At 45.6% G+C, this 24,386-nt stretch overlaps 1 protein-coding gene across 1 annotated transcript in view; it reads right to left on the reverse strand.

Moving 5' to 3' along the window:
- Positions 1-24,386, reverse strand: part of LOC144509692 (ephrin type-A receptor 8-like) — a 383,076-nt gene that overhangs the window by 31,883 nt on the left and 326,807 nt on the right. Inside the window, exon 5 of the mRNA XM_078238475.1 lies at positions 15-102. Coding sequence (XP_078094601.1) covers positions 15-102 — 88 coding nt within the window. The remainder of the gene's footprint in view (positions 1-14; positions 103-24,386) is intronic.

Consider the following 24,386-nt stretch of genomic DNA (forward strand, 5'->3'; position numbering starts at 1 on the left):
CTGCTTCCTCTGACAAGTCTTTGGAGCTGTCAGTCTCCGGATGGGCAGGAGCTGCAGTCGGAGCCTCGATTCCGGATGACCCTGCTGCATCTGGATCTGCTCCTGCAACACAGGACACAAGGTTAAGTGCAAGGGAAGGAGAGGAACCTGAGATGCCAAATTGTGGCTTGACATTTCTCCATTGAACATAGAACATAAGGATATCATTAAACTAGAAAGAGTGCAGAAAAGATTTATTTGGATGCTACCAGGACTTGATGGTTTGAGAGGCTGGACAGACTGGGACTTTTTTCTCTGGAGTGTGGAAGGCTGAGGGGTGACCTTATACAGGTCTATAAAATAATGAGGGGCACAGATCAGCTAGATAGTCAATATCTTTTCCCAAATGTAGGGGAGTCTAAAACTAGAGGGCATAGTTTTAAGGGGAGAGGGGAGAAATACAGAAGTGCCCAGAGGGGCAATTTTTTCACGCAGAGAGTGGTGAGTGACTGGAACAAGCTGCCAGAGGTAGTAGTAGTGGCGGGTACAATTTTGTCTTTTAAAAAGCATTTAGACAGTTACATGGGTACGATGGGTATAGAGGGATATGGGCCAAATGTGGGCAATTGGGGTTAGTTTAGGGGTTTAAAAAAAAGGACGGCATGGACAAGTTGGGCCAAAGGGCCTGTTTCCATGCTGTAAACCTCTATGACTCTATGACTATGACTAACAAAGCACAAAGAAAATTACAGCACAGGAATAGGCCCTTCGGCCCTCCAAGCTTGCACCGACCATGCTGCCCATCTGAATTATAACCCCCTACCCTTCCGGGGAACTTACTCCTCTATTCCCATCCATTCATGAATCTGTCAAGACACCCCTTAAAAGTCACTATCGTATTTGCTTCCACCACCTCCTCCGGCAGCGGGTTCCAGGCACTCACCATCCTCTGTGTAAATAAAAATGCCTCATACATCTCCTCTAAACCTTGTCCCTCGCACCTTAAACCCATGCCCCCTAATAATTGACTCAAATTGATTGGAGGATTGACAGGTGCTCACTTCTCGACTCCAGCCTGACCATGCTGTCGTTGACAACTCCGATGTCCTCCTCTCTGGATAGCTTCAGCATCCCGCTCCTCAAAGGGGGTGAGGACCCAGAGATCAGGGTCACCAACCCCACGCCCCCCCCCCCCCCCCCCCACCCCCGCACCCATCTTCACCCTCTCGTGAGTGTTATGGTCGGTCTTCTTCTGTGGGGACAGAGGGAGCCATGAAAGAAATGATGGCGTGATTCCTGCAGAGCATCAGGAGGTGGCCCTCAGAGGGCAAGCACAGTGATACTCTTGGGAGGTGGGGGAGGAAAGAGGTGCTTGGGAGTCAGGGGCTGGAGGCCTGCAGGATGCTGGGGGTGGGGTATCTGGAGGTGATTTGGAGGAAGGTGCTAGATGGGGTTAATCACGCACCCTTGCTGCCTGATGAGGTCATTGCCTTTTTGCACATTGCTTTGCTGTTCTGGAGGCCAGCACCATGGCACTAACCGAGGCGGCAACTGCCTCCCAGTACGTTTTGCCATCACTTCCCCTGGGTCTTCATCCTGCTGGGGGGAAGAAAGTGGGCCCTATGACCTCACCTCTGCAGCATCCAGCAACCTGCTGAGGTCGCCCTCTATAAGTCTGGGTGCTGACTTCTTTGCCATTTTCTTCCTGCACTTCCTGCATTGTCTGTCCGTGAACCTGGGCGCTGGACTCTTTGGACATTTTTTCCTGCACTGTCTGCCTGTCCATCCTTGGGGTTTTTATGGAGGTGCCCCTCGTTAGGGCAGATCAGCTGCAGGCAGTTTGGGAGAGCATTCCAGCAAGTTAAATGCAGCTTGCTTGTTAGCATTGAGAGGAAGGCAAGTGAGCACTAGCAGGTGTGCTGATGGGGCGGAGGAGTCAGTGCCTCTATGATGACTGGGGACAGGGGAGAGAGAGGGAGGTGTCATACAGCCATCAGAACCAGGGGGAGATGGGGGCCATGTGCAGGTGGGTCTGGGGTGGGGGAGGAGGGGGGGCACTGCCACTCTGCTGGCGATCGGTGGGGGGGAGAGGAAGCATGATCCATCTGGTTGGTGGGGGGTGGTGGAATACGTGGGTCAGTAATGTTCAGCGGGGGGTCCAATGTCCATAGGGGCCAGTGGGAGGGGCATTATCTGGCCTGGGAGACATGTAAGAAGTTTAACAACACCAGGTTAAAGTCCAACAGGTTTATTTGGTAGCAAAAGCCACACAAGCCTTTGGAGCTCCAAGCCCCTTCTTCAGGTGAGTGGGAATTCTGTTCACAAACAGGGCATATAAAGACACAGACTCAATTTACATGAATAATGGTTGGAATGCGAATATGTGCAGCTAATCTAGTCTTTAAGATACAAACAACGTGAGTGGAGAGAGCATCAAGACAGGCTAAAAAGATGTGTGTTGTCTCCAGACAGGACAGCCAGTGAGACTCTGCAGGTCCAGGCAGGCTGTGGGGATTACAAATAGTGTGACATGAATCCAAGATCCCGGTTTAGGTCGTCCTCATGTGTGCGGAACTTGGCTATCAGTTCCTGCTCAGCGACTCTGCGCTGTCGTGTGTCGTGAAGGCCGCCTTGGAGAACGCTTACCCGAATATCAGAGGCCGAATGCCCGTGACCACTGAAGTGCTCCCCAACAGGAAGAGAACACTCCTGCCTGGTGATTGCCGAGTGGTGTTCATTCATCCGTTGTCGCAGCGTCTGCATAGTTTCCCCAATGTACCATGCCTCGGGACATCCTTTCCTGCAACGTATCAGGTAGACAATGTTGGCTTGTGGCATGGGAGACGTGGCAGGGGTGCTGCATTTTTGTTTTGAGCATGTGCAGTTGGAGGCTCCGAATCGGAGCTGCAGGGTTTTTGGGTGTGTTAAGCCCCGTCCACAGGCTTCTGCAGCGAGATTCGGACTTGCTCTAAATTTTGCAGGCAGAGTGCGTATGGTTGGGGGGCGGGTGCTAAACACACGTTTAAAAATGGATCTGAAACTCTCCCAGTTTGAAGTCCACCCAGCACCTTGACAAAAAATGGTAAAATACCACCCACTATGTTAGGGACCAGGTCAGACACGCCAAGGTAAATATGAAGCTACACTAGGCCCCAACTATTTTTGATTTTAGCATTCGTGTATGGATAACAGCCGCGATTCTCCCATCCCGCTGACTAATGTTTTGGCACAGCGGCCGAGAGGATCCTGCTGTGGCTGATTCGTGGAGTTTGCCTGAGCATCGCGCAGGTTGCATTTGCATTCACTTGCATTCACCTCACTTGCATTCCTCAGTGCCAGATTTCCAGTGGCATCTGTTCTACGCCGGAAATCGGCGGGGAAATGCTCAGACCATTAAAATGGTCATTTACATATAATTTAAGTGAGATTAGCGGGCCCAGGACTGAAGTCTCCGAGCCTCTCCCACCCTGCCAGAGCGTTTCACTCCAGCAGGGATTACACTAGCTCCCCACTTTTGGGGAACTAGCAGCTCGACCCTGCTGGAGTGAAAGGGAAGCGATCCAGGCCCCCCAGTGGGTTGGGCGGTGGGATGGTGATACCCCCTGGTCATGGGAACCCTGGCAGTGTCAGCCTGTGCCCCCTGGCACTACCCAAAGGGCAAAGGGCCCATGCCCCAGGGGCACCTTGGCACTGCCCATTGAGCATGGGGCGGGGCCTATTGTGGAATGGGGCCCAGTGGGGTTGGGGGGGTCCTGCTGCGACTCTGCATTGAGGTTAGTCAGGGAAGGAGGTATGCCAGCGATTGGGGCAGGCTGGGAGGGGGGTTAGCTGGGCCCGGGAATGGTCAGGAGCAGCGATTGGGCCATGGGGGGGGGGGGGGTCAGAGAGCCAGCAATTGGAAGGCTGTCAGTGCGGAGCTAATGCTCATGCGCTGATCACGGCGCTGACAGATTGGCGCGTGCACAGTAGCTCATTCAGTGTGCTGATTTCAGCCTCTCAGCGGGAATAAGCCCCACTCCCTGATATCTAACGGTGTCGACGCTGGTGTCTTCTGCATTGCACAGAGTGTGGGAGATTCGAGTCTGAACTCCCACTGAAAAAAACAACGTGAATTACTCCAGTTTTCCCGCGAATTCAACACTTAGAATTTTTGGGGGAGAATTCCCCACGTGTTTCAGCCCAGGTGTGACCTAATTGACACACTCGGAAGCTTTTATCAAAACAAACTTTATTTAACAATACAGTTTAAACTGCAATATTTCAAAGCCATCTCGGCCTTTTGGCTGAGGCCAAGCCTTGGACCAAGCCTAAGATGGGGTGCAATGTCTTATCTTGTCACCTTGGATCTTGTTTGTCTCTCTTGTGGGGACAATGCATTGGATTCAATTGGAATTTGTTTTTTGATGGAATAAAAATTTGAAAAACAATATAACAGATGAATTTGCTTAACTTTTACCAACTGAATTACTTGACATGATTACATGACAGGATACAATTCTTAACTGCTGATCTATCACTATTAGTTACAACTTAAGCAATATTCCTCAGAGACTCAAACCCCTTTTCAAAATCAGTTCGCAAACAACATAGGCTTTTGTGTTTTTACTTGTTACCAGTCCTAGAGCCTTTGTATGTCCTTGGAGTGAGAGAGACAGAGTGACACCTGTATCATGACACTCAAACAGCAGCCTCCAGAGAGAGAGAGACCTCTTGCATCTTTCAGGATCAAGCAGAAATTAAACCTGTTTTTTCCCTGTAAGATTAGCTCCATTTATTCTCATGACTCTGCCTCCTGTCAACCAATCTAATTAAACCCTATTCTGAAAGCCCAGGGGAAAACCCAAAAAAAACCCCAAAAAATGCATTAGCTCAGATTAAAACAAATACCCCAGTATCTTGATTGATTATTCTCCTGCATTCTCAGCATGGAGCTGCCAGGTTTGTAGACAGATCGGCACCAGGTAAACAAGAGCTGAATTTTTAAACATACCACTCACAAATTCATGATATAAATACATTTTTACAGGCACAATATCATCAAAACTATTTCTTCCATTCTGTTTAACATGGAGCAAATGTTCAAAGCCATGGGAACCACAGTGGTTGCCATCGTGATGGAATCTCTGCTCAACTCTTGTGGGTTCCCAGTACTTTTTTCAACTCTGTCTCACAGCTTCAGGTTGTTGTTTTTTTCAAAGGGCTGGGGATTGAAAAAATACTTCAGATTATTCCCCTTAAACAGACCTTATCAACCCGTCAAGAATGTTTCTGTCTACCCACCAATTGTAACTCCTACATTGTGGGTTAAGGCCCTTGGTAACAGGGAAAATGAGGTCCAACTGAACAAATTATCCTGCTGGGGTTTATTATTCTCCCTCTCTGAATCACGTTCCCCAGCCCCCACCTCAATGACAAAAATTGAGACCTATCGGAAATGGGTGCGGATTCTCTGACTCTGATTCCCTCCCACTATTTTTAAAGGGTACCAAAGTTGGCTGAGTTTGCGAAAGTCTGACGCTACAAAGTACCTGTGCACAGGGCACATATTATAAAATCATAGAATCCCTACAGTGCAGAAAGAAGCTGTTTGGCCTATCGGACCTGCACAGACCACAATCCCACCCAGGCCCTATCCCCGTAACCGCACATATTTATCCTACTCGTCCCCCTGACACTAAGGGACAATTTAGCATGGCCAATCAACCTAACCCATACATCTTTGGACTGTGGGAGGAAACCGGAGCACCCGGAGGAAACCCACGCAGACACGGGGAGAAAGTACAAACTCCGCACAGACAGTGACCCAAGCCGGGAATCTGGGGCTGTGAGGCAGCAGTGCTAACCACTGTGCCGCCCAATGCATTTTTTCCTATGCTGTTTAATGCTCTAACAGGCCCTATAAAATCAGCCCCTCTTTCTTCTGACTGAACATAGAATCTCTACACTTCAGAAGGATGCCATTTGGCCCATCTTGTCAAAAAATTCCATTTTAAATCACTTCATTGTTTCTCTGGTATGGGATGTGGGATGATTTCTCTGAGTCTGCATTTCACATTTTAAAAAAAGTAAACAAGAAGTCCCACACGATAATTCACACGCAATGGGCAGGAATTTTACAGCCCTCCCACCAGTGTAATCTTCCAGTCCTGCCGAAGCCAATAGAGGTTTTAGCGGTTCCCCACACTTTGAGGCAAAACCGTAGAATTCGGGCCAATATACGGCCAGATATTTCAGCAAACAAATATCAAGTATCTGAAAATAGACAGAAACACCACTGACCCATTCTTCAAAGATGATGCAATGAATGATGCTGAGGGGCAGTAAGAGCAGAAACGATGCAGGCATTGGCCATAACCTTTCAATCATCCTTAGATATGGGGGCGGCAGTGAGGATTGGAGAATTGCTCAAAACAGTATAAAGATAAACCCAGTCACTATAGGTCAGTCAGTTTATAACAGCTTCCACTGAATTCTGTGATGGTGGTTGCCTTGTATAATGTATCCACTGGAGTTTAGAGGAACAACAGAGTGGACATCCTGATCTCTCCTCATGTGAGAGGGACAGGAAAAAAGATACAGTGTTTTAACAGCAAAAGGGTCTCCCATTTAAAGTAAAAGTGAAGTTTATTTAGTAGTCACAAATAAGGCTTACATTAACACTGCAATGAAGTTACATACATTAACAGTGCAATGAAGTTACTGTGAAATTCCCCTAGTCACCACACTCCGGCACCTGTTCTGGTCAATGCACCTAACCAGCACGTCTTTCCCACTGTGGGAGGAAACCAGAGCACCCGGAGGAAACCCACGCAGACACGGGAGATTGTGCAAACTCCACGCAGAATTGAACCTGGGTCCCTGGAGCAGTGAGGCAGCAGTGCTAACCACTATGTCAGAGATGAGGAGATTTTTGTTCTCTTCGAGGGTGGTAAATCTGTGGAACTCTCTTCCCTTGAGAATGTTGGAAATTGGGTCTTTGAATATTTTTAAGGCAGAGGGAGATAGAATCATAGAACCTCTACAGTGCAAAAAGAGGCCATCTGGCCCATCGACTTTACGCCGACAACAATCCTAACCAGGCCCTATCTCCGTAACCCCGCATATTTACCCTGCTAAACCCTCTAATCTATGCATCCTGGGACAATAAGGGGCAATTTAGCATGGCCAATGCACCTAGCCCGCACATAGATTCTTGACTAACAAGGGAATCAAAGGGTATCAGCGGTAGGCAAGAATATGGCTTTGAGGCTGTAATCAGATGAATCATGAGCTTATTGGTCGGTGAACCAGACTCGAGGGGCTGAATGGCCTACTCCTACTCCTAATTCATATACGTACAACCGTGGGGGTGGGGAAACTTTTAGAATCAATAATTTGGGACAAAATTAATAGCCAATAGGGAAACTTAATAAACAGTCATTAGGGGCGGCACGGTACACACTGGTTAGCACTGCTCCCTCACATCTCAAGGAATTGGGGTTTAATTCCAGCCTCGGCTGACTGCACATTCTCCCTGTTTCTGTCTGGGTTTGTTCCGGGTGCTCCGGTTTCTTCCCACAATCCAAAAGATGTGCTGGTTAGGTGGATTGGCCATGCTAAATCCACTCTCAGTGTCCAAAGATGTGTAGGTTAAATGGATTATCCATGTCTGGAAAAGAAGAGGATCTGGGTGAGGAAATCTATCAGAGAGCCAGTGCTGACTCAATGTGTCAAATAGTTCTATGAAAATGCAGCTTATTTAAGGAAAGCCTGAACTGATTTGTTAAGCCTAAATCACATTTAACTAACCTGCTTGTGTTTTTTTGAGGTGGCAGAGAGGGTTGATGAGGGTAATGTTAATACCAATAATTATACATTTAGGAAGAATGAATCTGAAGTTAGCTTGTAGCTGAAAGTAGGTTTACGACCAAGACAGCAAGGTAAAATCATGGACTCTCCCAGTTCCTCCCAGACACCCAGAGTGAACTGGTTTATATATTCTTACAATGATTCCCTAAGTCTTCACCATTCACTCAGTTGGCTGGATGGCCTTTGATTTGATTTAATTTGATTTGATTTATTATTGCCACATGTATTGGTATACAGTGAAAAGTATTGTTTCTTGTGCGCTATACAGACAAAGCATACCATTCATAGAGGAGGAAAGGAGAGAGTGCAGAATGTAGTGTTACAGTTATAGCTAGGGTGTAGAGAAAGATCAACTTAATGCAAGGTAAGTCCATTCAAAAGTCTTACAGCAGCAGGGAAGAAGCTGTTCTTGAGTCGGTTGGTATGTGACCTCAAACTTTTGTATCTTTTTCCCGATGCAAGGAGATAGAAGAGAGAATGTCCAGGGTGCATGGGGTCCTTAATTATGCTGTCTGCTTTGCCGAGGCAGCGGGAAGTGTAGACAGTCAATGGATGGGAGGCTGGTTTGCATGATGGATTGGGCTACATTCACAACCTTTTGTAGTTTCTTGGGGTCATGGGCAGTGCAGGAACCATACCAAGCTGTGATATAACCAGAAAGAATGCTTTCTATGGTGCATCTGTAAAAGTTGGTTCGTGATGTGGAGCGATGCCAACTGCGTGGGTTCAATTCCCGCACCGGCTGAGGTGATTCATGCCTTCTCATCCGTGCCCCTCGCCTGAGATTTGGTGATCCTCAGGTTAAATCACCCACCAGTCAGCTCTTCCCCTCAAAGGGGAGAGCAGCCTATGGTTATCCAGGGCTATGGCGACTTTGCCTTTGAAGCTTTTCCCAACTGGGAAAAACTGTGTTTAATTACCAATTTAAAGCATGCATTTTCACTGCAACATGAACGGTAATACTGTTGTTGTAGTTGTTGTGTTCATGAGATTCCAACAAGTATTTGAAAAAGTGACACGTCACAGATTTGTGGGTAAATTTAGAGTTCATGGAATAAAAGGGGCAATGGCAACATGGATACAAAATGGCTGAGTGACAGGGCAGAGAGAGGAATGGTAACTATAAGAAGGTTAATAGTGGGGTTCCCCAGGTGTTATGTTCGGAATCCTGCTGTTCCTGAAACATATCAATGACCTCAAACGGAATCATACCACCGTTTGTCAAATGAAGAGAGATTGAACAGTTTAGGCCGATACTCTCTGGAATTTAGAAGAATGAGGGGAGATCAAATTGAGGTATTCAAGACGATAAAAGGTATGGATAAAATAGATGTGGGGCGGATGCTTCCTCTTGTGGGGCATTCTAGGATGAGAGGTCATAGATTTAAGATAAGGAATAGCAAATTTAAAACAGTTGAGGAGAAACTACTTCTCCCAAAGGGTTGTGAATCTGTGGAATTCGCTATCCCAAAGTGCGGTGGATGCTGGGACAGAGAGTAAATTTAAGGAGGAGTTAAGACAGAATTTTAATAGCAAATGAGTTGAGAGATTATGGGGAGAAGGCAGGAAAATTGGAATGAGGAGCATATCAGCCATGATCGAATGGCGGAGTGGACTCGATGGGCCGAATTGCCTAATTCTGCTCCTATATCTTATGAACACCGTTCACGTCGGCAGGATTTTCCCATCCTGCTGCAGTGATCAGAGATTTGGCTGGGCACCAAATTCTCCAATCTCGCTGCAGCGGGAGTGTGGCGGGAATGGCTGGTAAGACCGCACCCCAACACTTTGGTGTGCAGGGCACAATTTCAAAATTTGAAGATGACACAAAGTGTGGAGGCATTGCAAACTGTGAGGAGGATAGTTTAAAGTTTTTTTAAATTAAAGTTTATTTATTAGTGTCACAAGTAGGCTTACATTCACACTGCAATGAAGTTACTGTGAAAATCCCCTAGTTGCCACACTCTGGTGCCTTTTCGCGTACACTGAGGGAGAATTTAGCATGGTCAATGCACCTAACCAGCACGTCCTTCGGACTGTGGGTGGAAACTGGAGCACACAGAGGAAAACCGCGCAGATGGGGGAACGTTCAGACTCCGCACAGACAGTGACCCAAGCCAGGAATTGAACCCGGGTCCCTGGCACTGTGAGGCAGCAGTGCTAACCACCGTGCCACCCAGATAGCCTAGAACTTCAAAAGGACATAGGCAGGTTAGTGAACCGGGCAGATTAAATTTAATGCAGAAATATGGGTAGCGATTCATTTTGTTATGAAGGATGAGGAGAGGGGACATAAAATAATGGGTACAATTCTAAAGGCAGCACAGGAATCAAGGGACCTTTGGATCTATGTGCATAAATCATTGAAGGTTACATGGCAGGTTGAGAGTTTGATTCATGAAGCTTGCAGGATCTGGGATTTATAGATAGGGGCATATCCCACAAATGCAAGTAAATTATGAAAGTCCCAAATAAAATACTGATTCAGCCTCAACTGGAGTATTGCGCCCAGTTCTCTACAACACACTTTCAGAAGGAGCTGTAGTCATTGGAAAAAATGCAGAAAGTATTCATGAGAATAGTCCCAGGGAAGAGGAATATCTTGGGGAGAAAAAGGCAAAGAGGAGATTTGATTGAGGTCTTGGAAATCATGAGGTGTCAGGATAGAGTTGTGAGTGATAAACTGATGGGCGGCATGCAGTGGTTAGCACAGCTGCCTCACTGCGCCAGAGACCCGGGTTTGAGTCCCGGCTTGGGTCACTGTCTGTGCAGAGTCTGCACGTTCTCCCCGTGTTTGCATGGGTTTCCTCCCACAAGCTGACAGACGTGCTGCTTAGGTGCATTGGCCATGCTAAATTCTCCCTCAGTGTACCCGAACAGCCGCCGGAGTGTGGCGACTAGGGGATTTTCACAGTAACTTCATTGCAGTGTTAATGTAAGCCTACTTGTGACACTAATAAATAAACTTTAAAAAAAATGTTCCCATTGGTGGAAGAATCAAGAGGAGACAGATTTAAGGTGATTGGGAAAAGAAGCAATGGAGACATGAGGAAAAACATTTTTACAAAGCGAGTGTGTTTGTCTGGAATGCTGAGAGGGCAGAGTTCAAGGCAGATTCAATCATGGTTTTCAAAAGAGATTTAAATTATTGTCTGAAGTGGAAAAATTGAAACCCTTTCTATTTCAGCATCTGGAATCAGCATCACTCCCTGGTCAGAGAATGGTTCAGTATTCCTTTCCTATAGCACTACAATGGGGTGGCACCATGGCACTGCTGCCTCACAGCGCCAGGGACCCGGTTCAATTCTGGCCTCGGGTCACTGTCTGTGTGGAGTTTGCACATTCTCCTCGTGTCTGCGTGGGTTTCCTCTGGGTGCTCCGGTTTCCTCCCACAGTTCAAAGATGTGCATGTTAGGTTAATTGGCCATGCTAAATTGTCCCTAGTGTCAGAGTATTAACAGGGTAAGTATGTGGGGCTAATAGGGCCAGGGTGGGATTGGGGTCAATGCAGACTCAATGGGCCGACTGGCCTCCTTCTGTGCTATAGGGATTCTACGGATGGCATTTCAAAAAAATGGTTTACATTTTCCTCTGTCAAAACTTTAACTTAAAAATTAATGTTTTACAAACAGGAATAATATTTTGTCAAAATGTATGAAATACTCAGCAGGTCTGGAAGTATCCTTAGAAAGGAATAGAATTCATAGAATCATCGGCTCATTGAGTCCACACCGACACGTGAGAAACACCCGACCTCCCACCAAATCCCATTAACCAGCACTTGGCCCATCGTCTTGAATGTTATGATGTGCCAAGTACTCATCCAGATACTTTTAAAAGGATGTGAGGCATCCCGCCTCCACCACCCTCCCAGGCAGCGCATTCCAGACCGTCACCACCCTCTGGGTAAAAAAGATTTTCCTCACCTCCCCCTAAACCTCCTGCCCCTCACCTTGAACACAGTAAGAGTTTTAACAACACCAGGTTAAAGTCTTAAACTCTTACTGTGTTCACTCCAGTCCAACGCCGGCATCTCCACATCATGCCTCACCTTGAACCCATGTCCCTGGTGTCAAGGCTTCAGGTCTGTGATTTCTCATCTTCATTAACATTAACTCCGTTTTCCTGATCTGCTGATGAATGTACCACTTTCTAAAATGATGCTGAGGCTGGAGCCAGTTTGAGAGCCAATTGGATTGACTGACAATGGTGTGAACCAGTTACACAGCAATTCCAACTTGATTGACAGCAGGATCATTCAATCAGCTACTGCTCTTACTCCCATTAACCAATCAGGATTTGGTAGCTGGGGCAGTTGGAGGTCAGAGGTCATATGATGAAAAACATCCAATCAGAGCCACCTACACTGTCATCGTCAATACAGCGCAGACAATTAGAGGGCAAATGTCCATCACTCTACCCCAATATGCTGCCTCGGGCTAACATCTGAATAGCAAACACTGCCACACCAGTGTGACATTCTTCTGTTATCTGTATGGTGAAATTGGCAATTAGCACCAAATCAGAGCTAATTTAAAACTGTTATGAGCCCAGTTAATGTAATAACTGAACAGGAAGATCCCAGAATGGAACCCTGGCTCAAAAAAACCATGTAAGAAGTCTAACAACACCAGGTTAAAGTCCAACAGGTTTATTTGGTAGCAAACACCACTAGCTTTCAGAGCGTGCTGCTCCTTCGTCAGGTGGAGTGGGAGATTCCACCTGACAAAGGGGCAGCGCTCCGAAAGCTAGTGGTGTTTGCTACCAAATAAACCTGTTGGACTTTAACCTGGTGTTGTTAGACTTCTTACTGTGTTTACCCCAGTCCGATGCCGGCATCTCCACATCAAAAAAACCATGGCAGGGCTTCTCCGACCTCGTGTGGCTGGGATTCTCCAACCTCGCCCATGGCTGGGATTCTCCGACCTCGCCCGTGGCTGGGATTCTCCAGTCTCGCTGCTGTGGATGGAGATTTGGCTGAGCGCCAGATTCTCCATTCTTGCTGATAACGGTGGCGGAACATTAATGGCCGGAAAATTTGGTCCATAATTTTTCCTTCTATTAGGAAAAGTGGGGGAACAGAATCACAGGACCGCAAATTAATTTTAACAAGAGAAAAAAGCATTAAACATCGAAAGTTTGGTTATGATACTATAACCCTTTACTCCGGCTTAGCTTCACAATATCACAAATTTTAAGGTTAACGCAGATTACAATGTATATTTTAGGCTATAATGGTCTCAGTAACATACAGTCCCTTTAAACACACAGGCAAACTGTAGTCTGACACATTCCACTCTAACCCAAGTTATGTGGATTTCTCCTCAAAATCCCCCCAGATGATTCTTATACCCTGAGCCACCCTGTCTCACTGAACTCTGGTTTCCACATGAGTGAGTTCAAATTGCACTTTCAAAAAGATACACTTTCAAATTTTCCATTAAACAATGCTTTTCCTCAGCTGCTTCCATCAAGGTTTCACTGCCAGCTTTTACATCTCTCTCTTCAGGATTCCTTTTGTCTTCACTGTAACACAAACTTTTCACAATTGTTTTCACTATCGATTCTCAGACTGTACTAAGATGGCACCAAACTTTTGATTGATCTCTGAACTCTGCTTTCCCACTTTAGATCTTGTTACTGCAGCTGTCTCTTTAAACATAGAAACATAGAAAACTACAGCACAAAACAGGCCCTTCGGCCCCACAAATTGTGCCGAACATATCCCTACCATTTAGGCCTACCTATAACCCTCCATCCTATTAAGTCCCATGTACTCATCCAGGAGTCTCTTAAAAGACCCTATTGAGTTTGCCTCCACCACCACTGACGGCAGCCGATTCCACTCGCCTACCATCCTCTGTGTGAAAAACTTCCCCCGAACATTTCCCCTGTACCTACCCCCCAGCACCTTAAACCTGTGTCCTCTCGTAGCAGCCATTTCCATCCTGGGAAAAAGCCTCTGAGAGTCCACCCGATCTATGCCTCTCAACATCTTATATACCTCTATTAGGTCTCCTCTCATCCTACGTCTCTCCAAGGAGAAAAGACCGAGTTCCCTCAGCCTATCCTCATAAGGCATGCCACTCAATCCAGGCAACATCCTTGTAAATCTCCTCTGCACCCTTTCAATCTTTTCCACATCCTTCCTGTAATGAGGTGACCAGAACTGAGCACAGTACTCCAAGTGGGGTCTGACGAGGGTCTTATATAGCTGCATCATTATCCCCGGACTCCTAAACTCAATCCCTCGATTGATAAAGGCCAGCACACCATACGCCTTCTTAACCACCTCCTCCACCTGCGGGGCCGATTTTAGAGTCCTATGGACCCGGACCCCAAGGTTCTTCTGATCCTCTATTGTACTAAAAGTCTTTCCCTTTATATTGTACTCCTTCATCCCATTTGACCTGCCAAAATGGACCACTACGCATTTATCTGGGTTGACGTCCATCTGCCACTTCTCCGCCCAGTCTTGCATCCTATCTATGTCCCTCTGTAACTTCTGACATCCCTCCAGACTATCCACAACCTCACCAACCTTCATGTCGTCGGCAAACTTACCAACCCATCCCTCCACTTCCTCATCCAGGTCATTTATGAAAATGACAAACAGCAAGGGTCCCAGAACAGATCCCTGGGGCACACCACTAGTGACCGACCTCCAATTAGAAAAAGACCCATCTATACACACCCTCTGCCTCCTTTGGGCAACGTAGTAAGAGTTTTAACAACACCAGGTTAAAGTCCAACAGGTTTATTTGGTAGCAAATACAATTAGCTTTCGGAGCGCTGCTCCTTTGGGCATCCTTCTGGATCCACAGGGCAGCAGCTCCTTGGATCCATGCCCTCTCACTTTTTCGAGAAGCCTTGCAAGGGGGACCTTATCGAACACCTTGCTAAAATCCATATAAACCACATCTACCGCTTTCCCTTCATCAATGTGTTTAGTCACATTTTCTAAGAACTCCACCAGGCTCATAAGGCACAATCTGCCTTTGACAAAGCCATGCTGAGTATTCTTGAGCATACTAAACCTCTCTAAATGCTCATAAATCTTGTCCCTCAGGATCTTCTCCATCAGCTTACCAACCACTTTAACTCGGATTTTTTTTTTTAACTTCTTCCTTGAATTCTCTTGAACAGTACCTTGTTCAGTTTCTTGGTCTCTGTTCCCTTAACTTCATTCTTCCTAAGTCATTCTTTCTGTCCCAATTCCTTGGTTGTCTGGACTTTATAGAAAGCATAAGTTTTACGGAAAGATAGACTGAAAGGAAAAGGAGGTGGTGTAGCTTTGCTGGTGAAGAAAGGGATCAGTGCTGTAATGAGAAATAAGCACGGGAGACCAAGATGTGGAATCAGTCTGGGTAGAAATAAGAAATAGCAAAGGGAAGAAGTACTTGGTAGGAGTAATCTATAGGTCCCCAAACAATAGTTCTGCAGTGAGGCACAGCATAAACCAGGAAATACTGGGGTTTGCAAGAAAGGTACAGTAATAATCATGGGTGATTTTAATATGCACATTGATTGGAATAATCAAATTGGCAAGGGTAGCATGGAGGCAGGGTTTATTGAATGTATTAGAGATTGTTTCTTGAAACAGTACATTGTGAAACCCCATCCAGGGAGCAGGCTACTCTGGATTTGGTATTGTGTAATGAGGAGGGATTAATTGATGACCTCAAAGTTAAGGATTCTCTAGGGACGAGTGGCCATAGTATGATAGAATTCAAAATTCAGTTTGGGGGTGAGAAAATGGAGTCTCACACTAGCGTTCTGGAATTAAACAAAGGAAATTACAGAGGCATGAGGACAGATCTGGCCCAAGTAGAGTGCAGTAAGAAGTCTCACAACACCAGGTTAAAGTCCAACAGGTTTATTTGGTAGCAAATACCAAAAATCCAGTCCAACGCCGGCATTTCCACATCATGACTACCATCGACATCGCAAACTGCCGGCTCCAAGTGGAGAGGATCTCCAAGAAGATCGCGCATATCGACACCAGTCCAACGCCGGCATCTCCACATCCCGAGTAGAGTGGGCAGGAAGGTTAAAGGTCGGACAGCGGATGAGCAGTGGCAGTTGTTTAAGGAAAGACTCAATTTCTCACAACTAAAATATATCGCCGTGAGGAAGAAAGATGGTAAGGGGGTTATAAAACGTCCATGGCTAAATAAGGAGGTCAAGGGCAATATAAAGACAAAAACTAAGGTATATCATATTGCAAAGGCCAGTGGCAGGCTGGAAGATTGGGACACTTTCAAACATAAACAAAGGGATACTAAAATAGTAATAAAAAGAGCTAAGGTAAATTACAAAAGAAAACTGGCGCAAAATATCAAAAAGGATAGCAAAAACTTCTAGAAGTGTATAAAAGGGAAGAGAGTCACTAAGGTGAACATTGGTTCCTTGGAAGATGAAACCAGAGAGTTAATAGTGGGGAACACTGAAATGGCAGAGATGCTAAATCAATACTTGGCCTCAGTTTTCACAGTGGATGACACTAGTACCATTCCTATAGGAACAGGCAAGTCAGAGGTAATAGAAAAGGTAGAACGTAGAACAACCAACATCGATAGGGAAAAAGTGCTCAGCAAACTATTGGGATTGAGTGCAGATAAGCCCCCCCCCGGCCTGATGGCTGACATCTTAGGGTATTAAAGGATGTGGCGGCAGAGATAGTGGATCCATTGATTATAATATTCTAAAATTCCCAGGACACGAGAAAGGTTCCAGTGGATTAGAAAAGTGCTAATGTAATGCCCTTATTTAAAAAGGGAGGGAGGCAAAATGTTGGAAATTACAGACCACTTAGTTTAACATCTGTTGTTAGAACATAAGAAATAGGAGCAGGAGTAGGCCATCTAGCTCCTCGACCCTGCCCCGCCATTCAATAAGATCATGGCTGATCTGATAGTGGTTTAGTTCCACTTACCTGCCCGCTCCCAATAACCCTTAATTTCCTTATTGATCAGAAATCTATCTACCTGTGACTTAAACATATTTAACGAGGTAGCCTCCACTGCTTCAATGGGCAGAGAATTCCAGAGACTCACTACCCTCTGAGAGACAAGTTCCTCCTCAACTCTGTTCTAAACTGACTCCCCCTTATTTTGAGGCTGTGTCCTCTAGTTCTTGTTTCCTTTCTAAGTGGAAAGAATCTCTCTGCCTCTACCCTGTCTAGCCCCTTCATTATCTTATATGTCTCTATAAGATCTCCCCTCAGCCTTCTAAACTCCAACGAGTACAGGCCCAATCTACTCAATCTCTCCTCATAAACTAACCCCCTCATCTCCGGTATCAACCTGGTGAACCTTCTCTGTACTCCCTCCAAGGCCAATATATCCTTCCGCAAATAAGGGGACCAAAATTGCACACAGTACTCTAGTTGCGGCCTCACCAGTATCTTGTACAATTGCAGCAAGACCTCCCTGCTTCTATACTCCATCCCCTTCGCGTTAAGGCCAACATTCCATTTGCCTTCTTGATCACCTGCTGCACCTGCAAACTGAGTTTTTGCGATTCATGAACAAGGACCCCCAGGTCCCTCTGCACAGAAGCATGTTGTAATTTTTCACCATTTAAATAATAATCCATTTTACTATTATTCCTTCCAAAGTGGATAACCTCACACTTGTCAACGTTATACTCCATCTGCCAGATCCTCGTCCACTCACTTAGCCTATCCAAATCTCTCTGCAGACTTTCCGCATCCTCCACGCAATTCGCTTTCCTACTCATCTTTGTGTCATCCGCAAACTTTGTTACCTTACACTTGGTCCCCTCCTCCAGATCGTCTATGTATATGGTAAATAGTTGAGGCCCCAGCACCGATCCCTGTGGCACGCCACTAGTCACCAACTGCCAACCAGAAAAGCACCCATTTATTCCAACTCTCTGCTTCCTGTTAGATAGCCAATCCTCAAATCCACGCTAACACTTTACCCCCAACTCCGTGTACCTTAATCTTCTGCAGCAACCTTTTGTGAGGCACCTTATCGAACGCCTTCTGGAAATCCAAAAACACCACATCCACCGGTTCCCCTCTGTCAACCGCACTCATTACATCTTCATAAAAATCCAGTAAATTCGTCAAACACGACTTTCCCTTCATGAATCCATGCTGCGTCTGCTTGATCGAACCATTTTTTTCCAGTTGTTGGGAAAGTGTTAGAATCAATTATCAAGAAAGCAATATCAGGTCATTTGGAAAGTCAAAACGCTATCCATCAGAGTCAGCATGGTTTTATGAAGGGCAAATCATGTTTGACTAACTTGCTGGAGTTCTTTGAAGATGTAACAAGCAAAGTGGATAATGGGGATCCTGTAGATGTAGTATGTCTGGACTTCCAGAAGGTGTTTGATAAGGTGTTGCACAAAAGGTTAATTCACAAGGTTAGATCCTGTGGGATTAGGGGTAATTTATTATCTTGGATAGGTGACTGGCTGATGGACAGAAGACAGAGAGTCGGGATAAATGATTTTTTTCTGGATGGCAAGAAGTAACTAGTGGGATCGCAGGGTTCGGTCCTTGGGCCCCAGCTATTTACAATCTATATTAACAACTTGGATACAGGGATAGAAGGCTCTATAGCCAATTTGGAGATGACACAAAAATAGGTGGACAGTAAGTTGCAACGAGGAAATAAGAACCTTACAAATGGATATAGATAGGTTTGGAGAGTGGGCCAAAAGGTGGCAGATGGAGGTTAACGTGGACAAGTGTGAGGTCATGCATTTGGTCGGAAAAATGGGAAGTCGACTTATTATCTAAATGGGCAGAGACTTCGGGGTGCTCCGGTGCAGAGGGATCTGGGTGTCCTCGTTCATGAGTCACAGAAAACTAGCACGCAGGTGCAGCAGATGATAAAGAAAGTGAATGGAATGTTGGCATTTATAGCTAAAGGAATAGAATATAAAGGGAAGGAAGTATTGTTGCAACTATACAAGACATTGATGAGGTCGCACCTGGAGTATTGTGCACAGTTTTGGTCCCTTAATTTGAGGAAAGATGTAGTGGCATTGGAGGCAGTTCAGAGGAGGTTCACTAGATTGATTCTAGAGATGAGGGGTTTGTAATATGAAGAGAGATTGAACAGTTTAGGCTTACACTCTGAAATTTAGAAGAGTGAGGGGAGATCAAATTGAGGTATACAAGATGATAAAAGGATAAAGTAGACATGGAGCAGATGCTTCCTCTTGTGGGGCATTCTAGGATGAGAGGTCATAGTCTTAGGATAAGGGGCAGCAAATTTAAAACAGAGTTGAGGAGAAACTACTTCTCTCAAAGGGCTGAGAGTGTGTGGAATTCGCTACCCCAAAATGCGGTGGATGCTGGGACAGTGAGTAAATTTAAGGAGGAGTTAGACAGACTTTTAATTGGGAATGGGTTGAAGGGTTATGGAGAGAAGGCAGGAAAATGGGGATGAGGAGCAGATCAGCCATGATCGAATGGTGGAGCAGAGTCGTTGGGCTGAATGGCCAAATTCTGCTCCTATCTCTTAGGAACTTCTCTGGTTCTTTGGGAAGTCTGCCATTTTGCATTCCCTCGTCATGCCCAATTTTTCTTCCGGCAGAACTGAGAGATGGTCATTAAGATAAAGGCTTAATTAAGATTAAGATGCTGGAATCTGAAACAGAAACAGAAAATGTTGGAAAATCCCAGCAGGTCTGACAGCATCTGTGGAGAGTGAATAGAGCCAACGTTTCGAGTCAGGATGACCCTTCACCTGATCTAGATACTAGGGATATTTTCATGCGTTGAAGTGAAGGATGTTGTTATTGGAAATTAGGACACTTTCCATTTCCACATCTTCTAACGGCTTCACTATCCTGTTAGTGGGCAGCCAGGTTAGGCAGCACAGTGACACAGTGCTTAACACTATTGCCTCAGAGCTCCAGGGACCCGGGTTCAATTCCGGCCTTTGGTGTCTGTGTGGAGTTTGCACCTTCTCCCCGTGTCTGTGTGGGTTTCCCCCAGGGGGTCAGTTTCCTCCCACAGTCCAAAGATGTATGTGTTCGGTGGATTGGCCATGCTAAATTGCCCCTACATGTATAAAGATGTGCAGGTTATGTGGATTAGCCATGGTGAATTACCCGTTGGTGTCCCAAGATAAATAAGTTAAATGGATTAGCCAGGGTAAATGTGTGGGGTTATGGGGATAGGGCCTGGGTAAGATATTCTGTCAGAGAGTAGGTGCAGACTCGATGGGCTGAATGGCCTCTTTCTGCACTGTAGGTATTCTATGATATTTCCAGGTTCAGTATTCCTTTTCTCTATCACAACAACAGCAAAGGGAGCTACTTGTTTTAATCCCTCGTCACTGCACCTTCTTTACATCCCCCCTTTTTCAAATTCTCTCTAGCAAGGTGTTCAGCGTTCTAATAACCTACTCCATAAAAATAGTTTCTCTAATTTCCACCCACAATCCTTCAATGACAGCAACTATTTGATGCAACCTTGTTGTTAATTTAGCAAGCTTGGATTTTTTCATAATAGTCAGCATAGATTCGGTAAACACAAATAGTATCCGATTAATCTGACTGTGTTCTTTAATGAAGTCATGGGAAGGATTAATGAGGATAATGCAGTTGAAGTTGTACATATGGACATTCACAAGACAATTGATAGAGTACCATATAGTAGACTTACGTGCAACATTGAAATAAGAACATAAGAACATAAGAACTAGGAGCAGGAGTAGGCCATCCGGCCCCTCGAGCCTGCTCCGCCATTCAATCAGATCATGGCTGATCTTTTTGTGGACTCAGCTCCACTTACCCGCCCCCTCACCATAACCCTTAATTCCTTTACTGTTCAAAAATGTATCTATCCTTTCCTTAAAAACAATCAATGAGGTAGCCTCAACTGCTTAACTGGACAGGGAATTCCACAGATTCACAACCCTTTGTGTGAAGAAGTTCCTCCTCAACTCAGTCCTAAATCTGCTCCCCTTATTTTGAGGCCATGCCCCCTAATTCTAGTTTCACCCGCCAGTGGAAACAACTTCCCTGCTTCTATCTTATCTATTCCCTCATAATCTTATATGTTTCTATCAGATCTTCCCTCATTCTTCTGAATTCCAATGAGTATAGCCCCAGTCTACTCAGTCTCTCCTCATAAGCCAAACCTCTCAACTCTGGAATCAACCTAATGAATCTCCTCTGCACCCCCTCCAGTGCCAGTATATCCTTTCTCAAGTAAGGAGACCAAAACTGTACACAGTACTCCAGGTGTGGTCTCACCAGCACCTTATACAGCTGCAACATAACCTCGCTGTTTTTAAACTCCATCCCTCTAGCAATGAAGGACAAAATTCCATTTGCCTTTTTAATTACCTGCTGCACCTGCAAACCAACTCCTTAAGATTCTTGCACAAGGACACCCAGGTCCCTCTGCACAGCAGCATGTTGCAATTTTTTACCATTTAAATAATCGTCCATTTTGCTGTTATTCTTACCAAAGTGGATGACCTCATATTTACCAACATTGTACTCCATCTGCCAGACCCTCGCCCACTCACTTAGACTATCTATATCTCTTTGCAGACTTTCAGCGTCCTCTGCACACTTTGTTCTGCCACTCATCTTAGTGTCATCTGCAAATTTTGACACACTACACTTGGTCCCCAACTCCAAATCATCTATGTAAATCGTAAACAATTGCGGTCCCAACACTGATCCCTGAGGCACACCACTAGTCACTGATCGCCAACCAGAAAAACACCCATTTACCCCCACTCTTTGCTTTCTGTTAGTTAACCAATCCTCGATCCATGCTAATACATTACCCGTAACACTGTGCACCTTTATCTATGCAGCAGTCTTTGGAGCGGCACCTTGTCAAATGCCTTCTGGAAATCCAGATACACCACATCCACAGGTTCCCCATTGTCCACTGCACAAGTAATGTTCTCAAAGAATTCCACCAAATTAGTCAAACATGACCTGCCCTTCATGAACCCATGCTGCGTCTTACCAATGGGACAATTTATATCCAGATGTCTCGCTATTTCTTCCTTGATGATAGATTCAAGCATTTGAATGAGATTGAAAAGGCAGTGGCAGTATGATTATGAAATTGGCTCAAAGATAGAATGCAGAGCATAGTCGTGATCAGCTACTTAAAAAATTAAAGTTCGAAGTTTATTTATTAGTGTCACAAGTAAGCTTACATTAACACAGCAATGAAGTTACTGTGAAAATCCCCAGACGCCACACTCCGGCGCCTGTTTGGGTACACTGAGGGAGAATTTAGCATGGCCAATGCATCCAAACCAGCACGTTTATCGCACTGTGGGAGGAAACCAGAACACCTGGAGGAAACCCACGCAGACACAGGGAGAACGTGCAGACTCCGCACAGACAGTGACCCAAGCTGGGAATTGAACCCGGGTCCCTGGCACCATGAGGTAGCAGTGCTAACCACTGTGCCACCGTGCCGCTACTTTTCAGACTTGGGGGTAGTATACTATGCTGTTCCACAGAGGGTACTATAGGACCATTTCTCTTTTTGATACATAAATGACCTAGATTTGGGTAAAAAGGAGGTCATTTTAAAAACTGCAGATGACATGAAACTTGAAAATGTAGTAAACAATGAGAACAGGAGACATCATGAGGATGAGGGGCACAGATCAGCTAGATAGTCAATATCTTTTCCCAAAGGTAGGGGTGTCTAAAACTAGAGGGCATAGGTTTAAGGTGAGAGGGGAGAGATACAAAAGTGTCCAGAGGGGCAATTTTTTCACACAGAGGGTGGTGAGTGTCTGGAACAAGCTGCCAGAGGCAATAGTAGAGGTGGGTACAATGTTGTCTTTCAAAAGCATTCAGGCAGTTACATGGATAAGATGGGTATAGAGGGATATGGGCCAATTGGGATTAGCTTAGGGGGTTAAAAAACAGGGCGGTATGGACAAGTTGGGCCGAAGGGCCTGTTTCCATGCTGTAAATCTCTATGACTCCATGACTCTAGACAGATGAGTGAAATGGGCGGACGCATAGGAGATCAGGGTGGCACGGTGGCACAGTGGTTAGCACTGCTGCCTCACAGCGCCAGGGACCTGGGTTCAATTTCCAGCCTCGGTTGATTGTGTGGAGTTTGCACGTTCTCCCCGTGTCTGCATGGGTTTCCTCCGGGTGCTTCAGTTTCCTCCCCACTTCAAAGATGCGTGGGCTAGGTTGATTGGCCATGCTGAATTGCCCCTTAGTGTCAGGAGGATTAGGGGGGTAAATATGCGGGGTTGGGAGATGAGTGGGATTGTTGTCGGTGCAGGCTTGATGGGCCAAATGGCCTCCTTCTGCACTGTAGATTCTATGATTAAATTTGATGCAGGGAAGTGTGAAATGATACATTGACAAAGTAGAATGAGGTGAGAGACTGCAATAACCTGCCAAGCTTCTTTCAACATCTCCTTCCAAACCTGTGACCCCTAATAATAAGAACATAAATAGAAATAGGAGCAGGAGTAGGCCATCTAGCCCCTCAAGCCTGCCCCACCATTCAATAAGATCATGGCTGATCTGAAGTGAATCAGTTCCACTTACCCGCCTGCTCCCATAACCCTTAATTCCCCTACCGATCAGGAATCCATCTCTCCGTGACTTAAACATACTCAACGAGGTAGCCTCCACCACTTCAGTGGGCAGAGAATTCCAGAGATTCACCACCCTCAGAGAGAAGAAGTTCCTCCTCAACTCTGTCCTAAACTGACCCCCCTTTATTTTGAGGCTGTGCCCTCTAGTTCTGGTTTCCTTTCCAAGTGGAAAGAATCTCTCCACTTCTACCCTATCCAGCCCCTCCATTATCTTATATGCCTCTATAAGATCACCCCTCAGCCTTCTAAACTCCAACGAGTACAAACCTAATCTGCTCAATCTCTCCTCATAATCTACACCCCTCATCTCCGGTATCAGCCTGGTGAACCTTCTCTGCACTCTCTCCAAGGCCAATATATTCTTTCACAAGTAAGGGGACCAAAACTGCACACAGTATTTCAGCTGCGGCCTCACCAATGCCTTGTACAGATGCAGCAAGACTTCTCTGCTTTTATATTCTATCCCCCTCGCGATAAATGCCTACATCCCATTTGCCTTCTTGATCACCTGTTGTACTTGCAGACTGAGTTTTTGCGACTCATGCACAAGGACCCCCAGGTCCCTTTGCACAGTAGCATGTTGTAATTTTTTTCCATTTAAATAATAATCCAATTTGCTATTATTTCTTCCAAAGTGAATAACCTCGCATTTGCCAACGTTATACTCCATCTGCCAGATCCTCGCCCACTCACTCAGCCTATTCAAATCTCTCTGCAGACCTTCCGCTTCCTCCAATTCACTTTCCCACTTATCTTCATGTCGTCAGCAAACTTTGTTACCCTACACTCAGTCCCCTCCTCCAGATCATCTATGTATCCATGCAGTAACAGGGTCAAAGGTGCAATTTCTCATCCAAGGCTTGGATTTTTGTCACAGTGAAGAGCCCAGAAATTGCAAGTCCTGCCTTTAAATATGGCACTTGCCAATTTTATAGTGACTACAATGGAGGTGGTAAAGATTTC

This window comes from Mustelus asterias, chromosome 22 (assembly GCF_964213995.1).
Source record: "Mustelus asterias chromosome 22, sMusAst1.hap1.1, whole genome shotgun sequence".
Taxonomy (NCBI): Eukaryota; Metazoa; Chordata; class Chondrichthyes; order Carcharhiniformes; family Triakidae; genus Mustelus; species Mustelus asterias.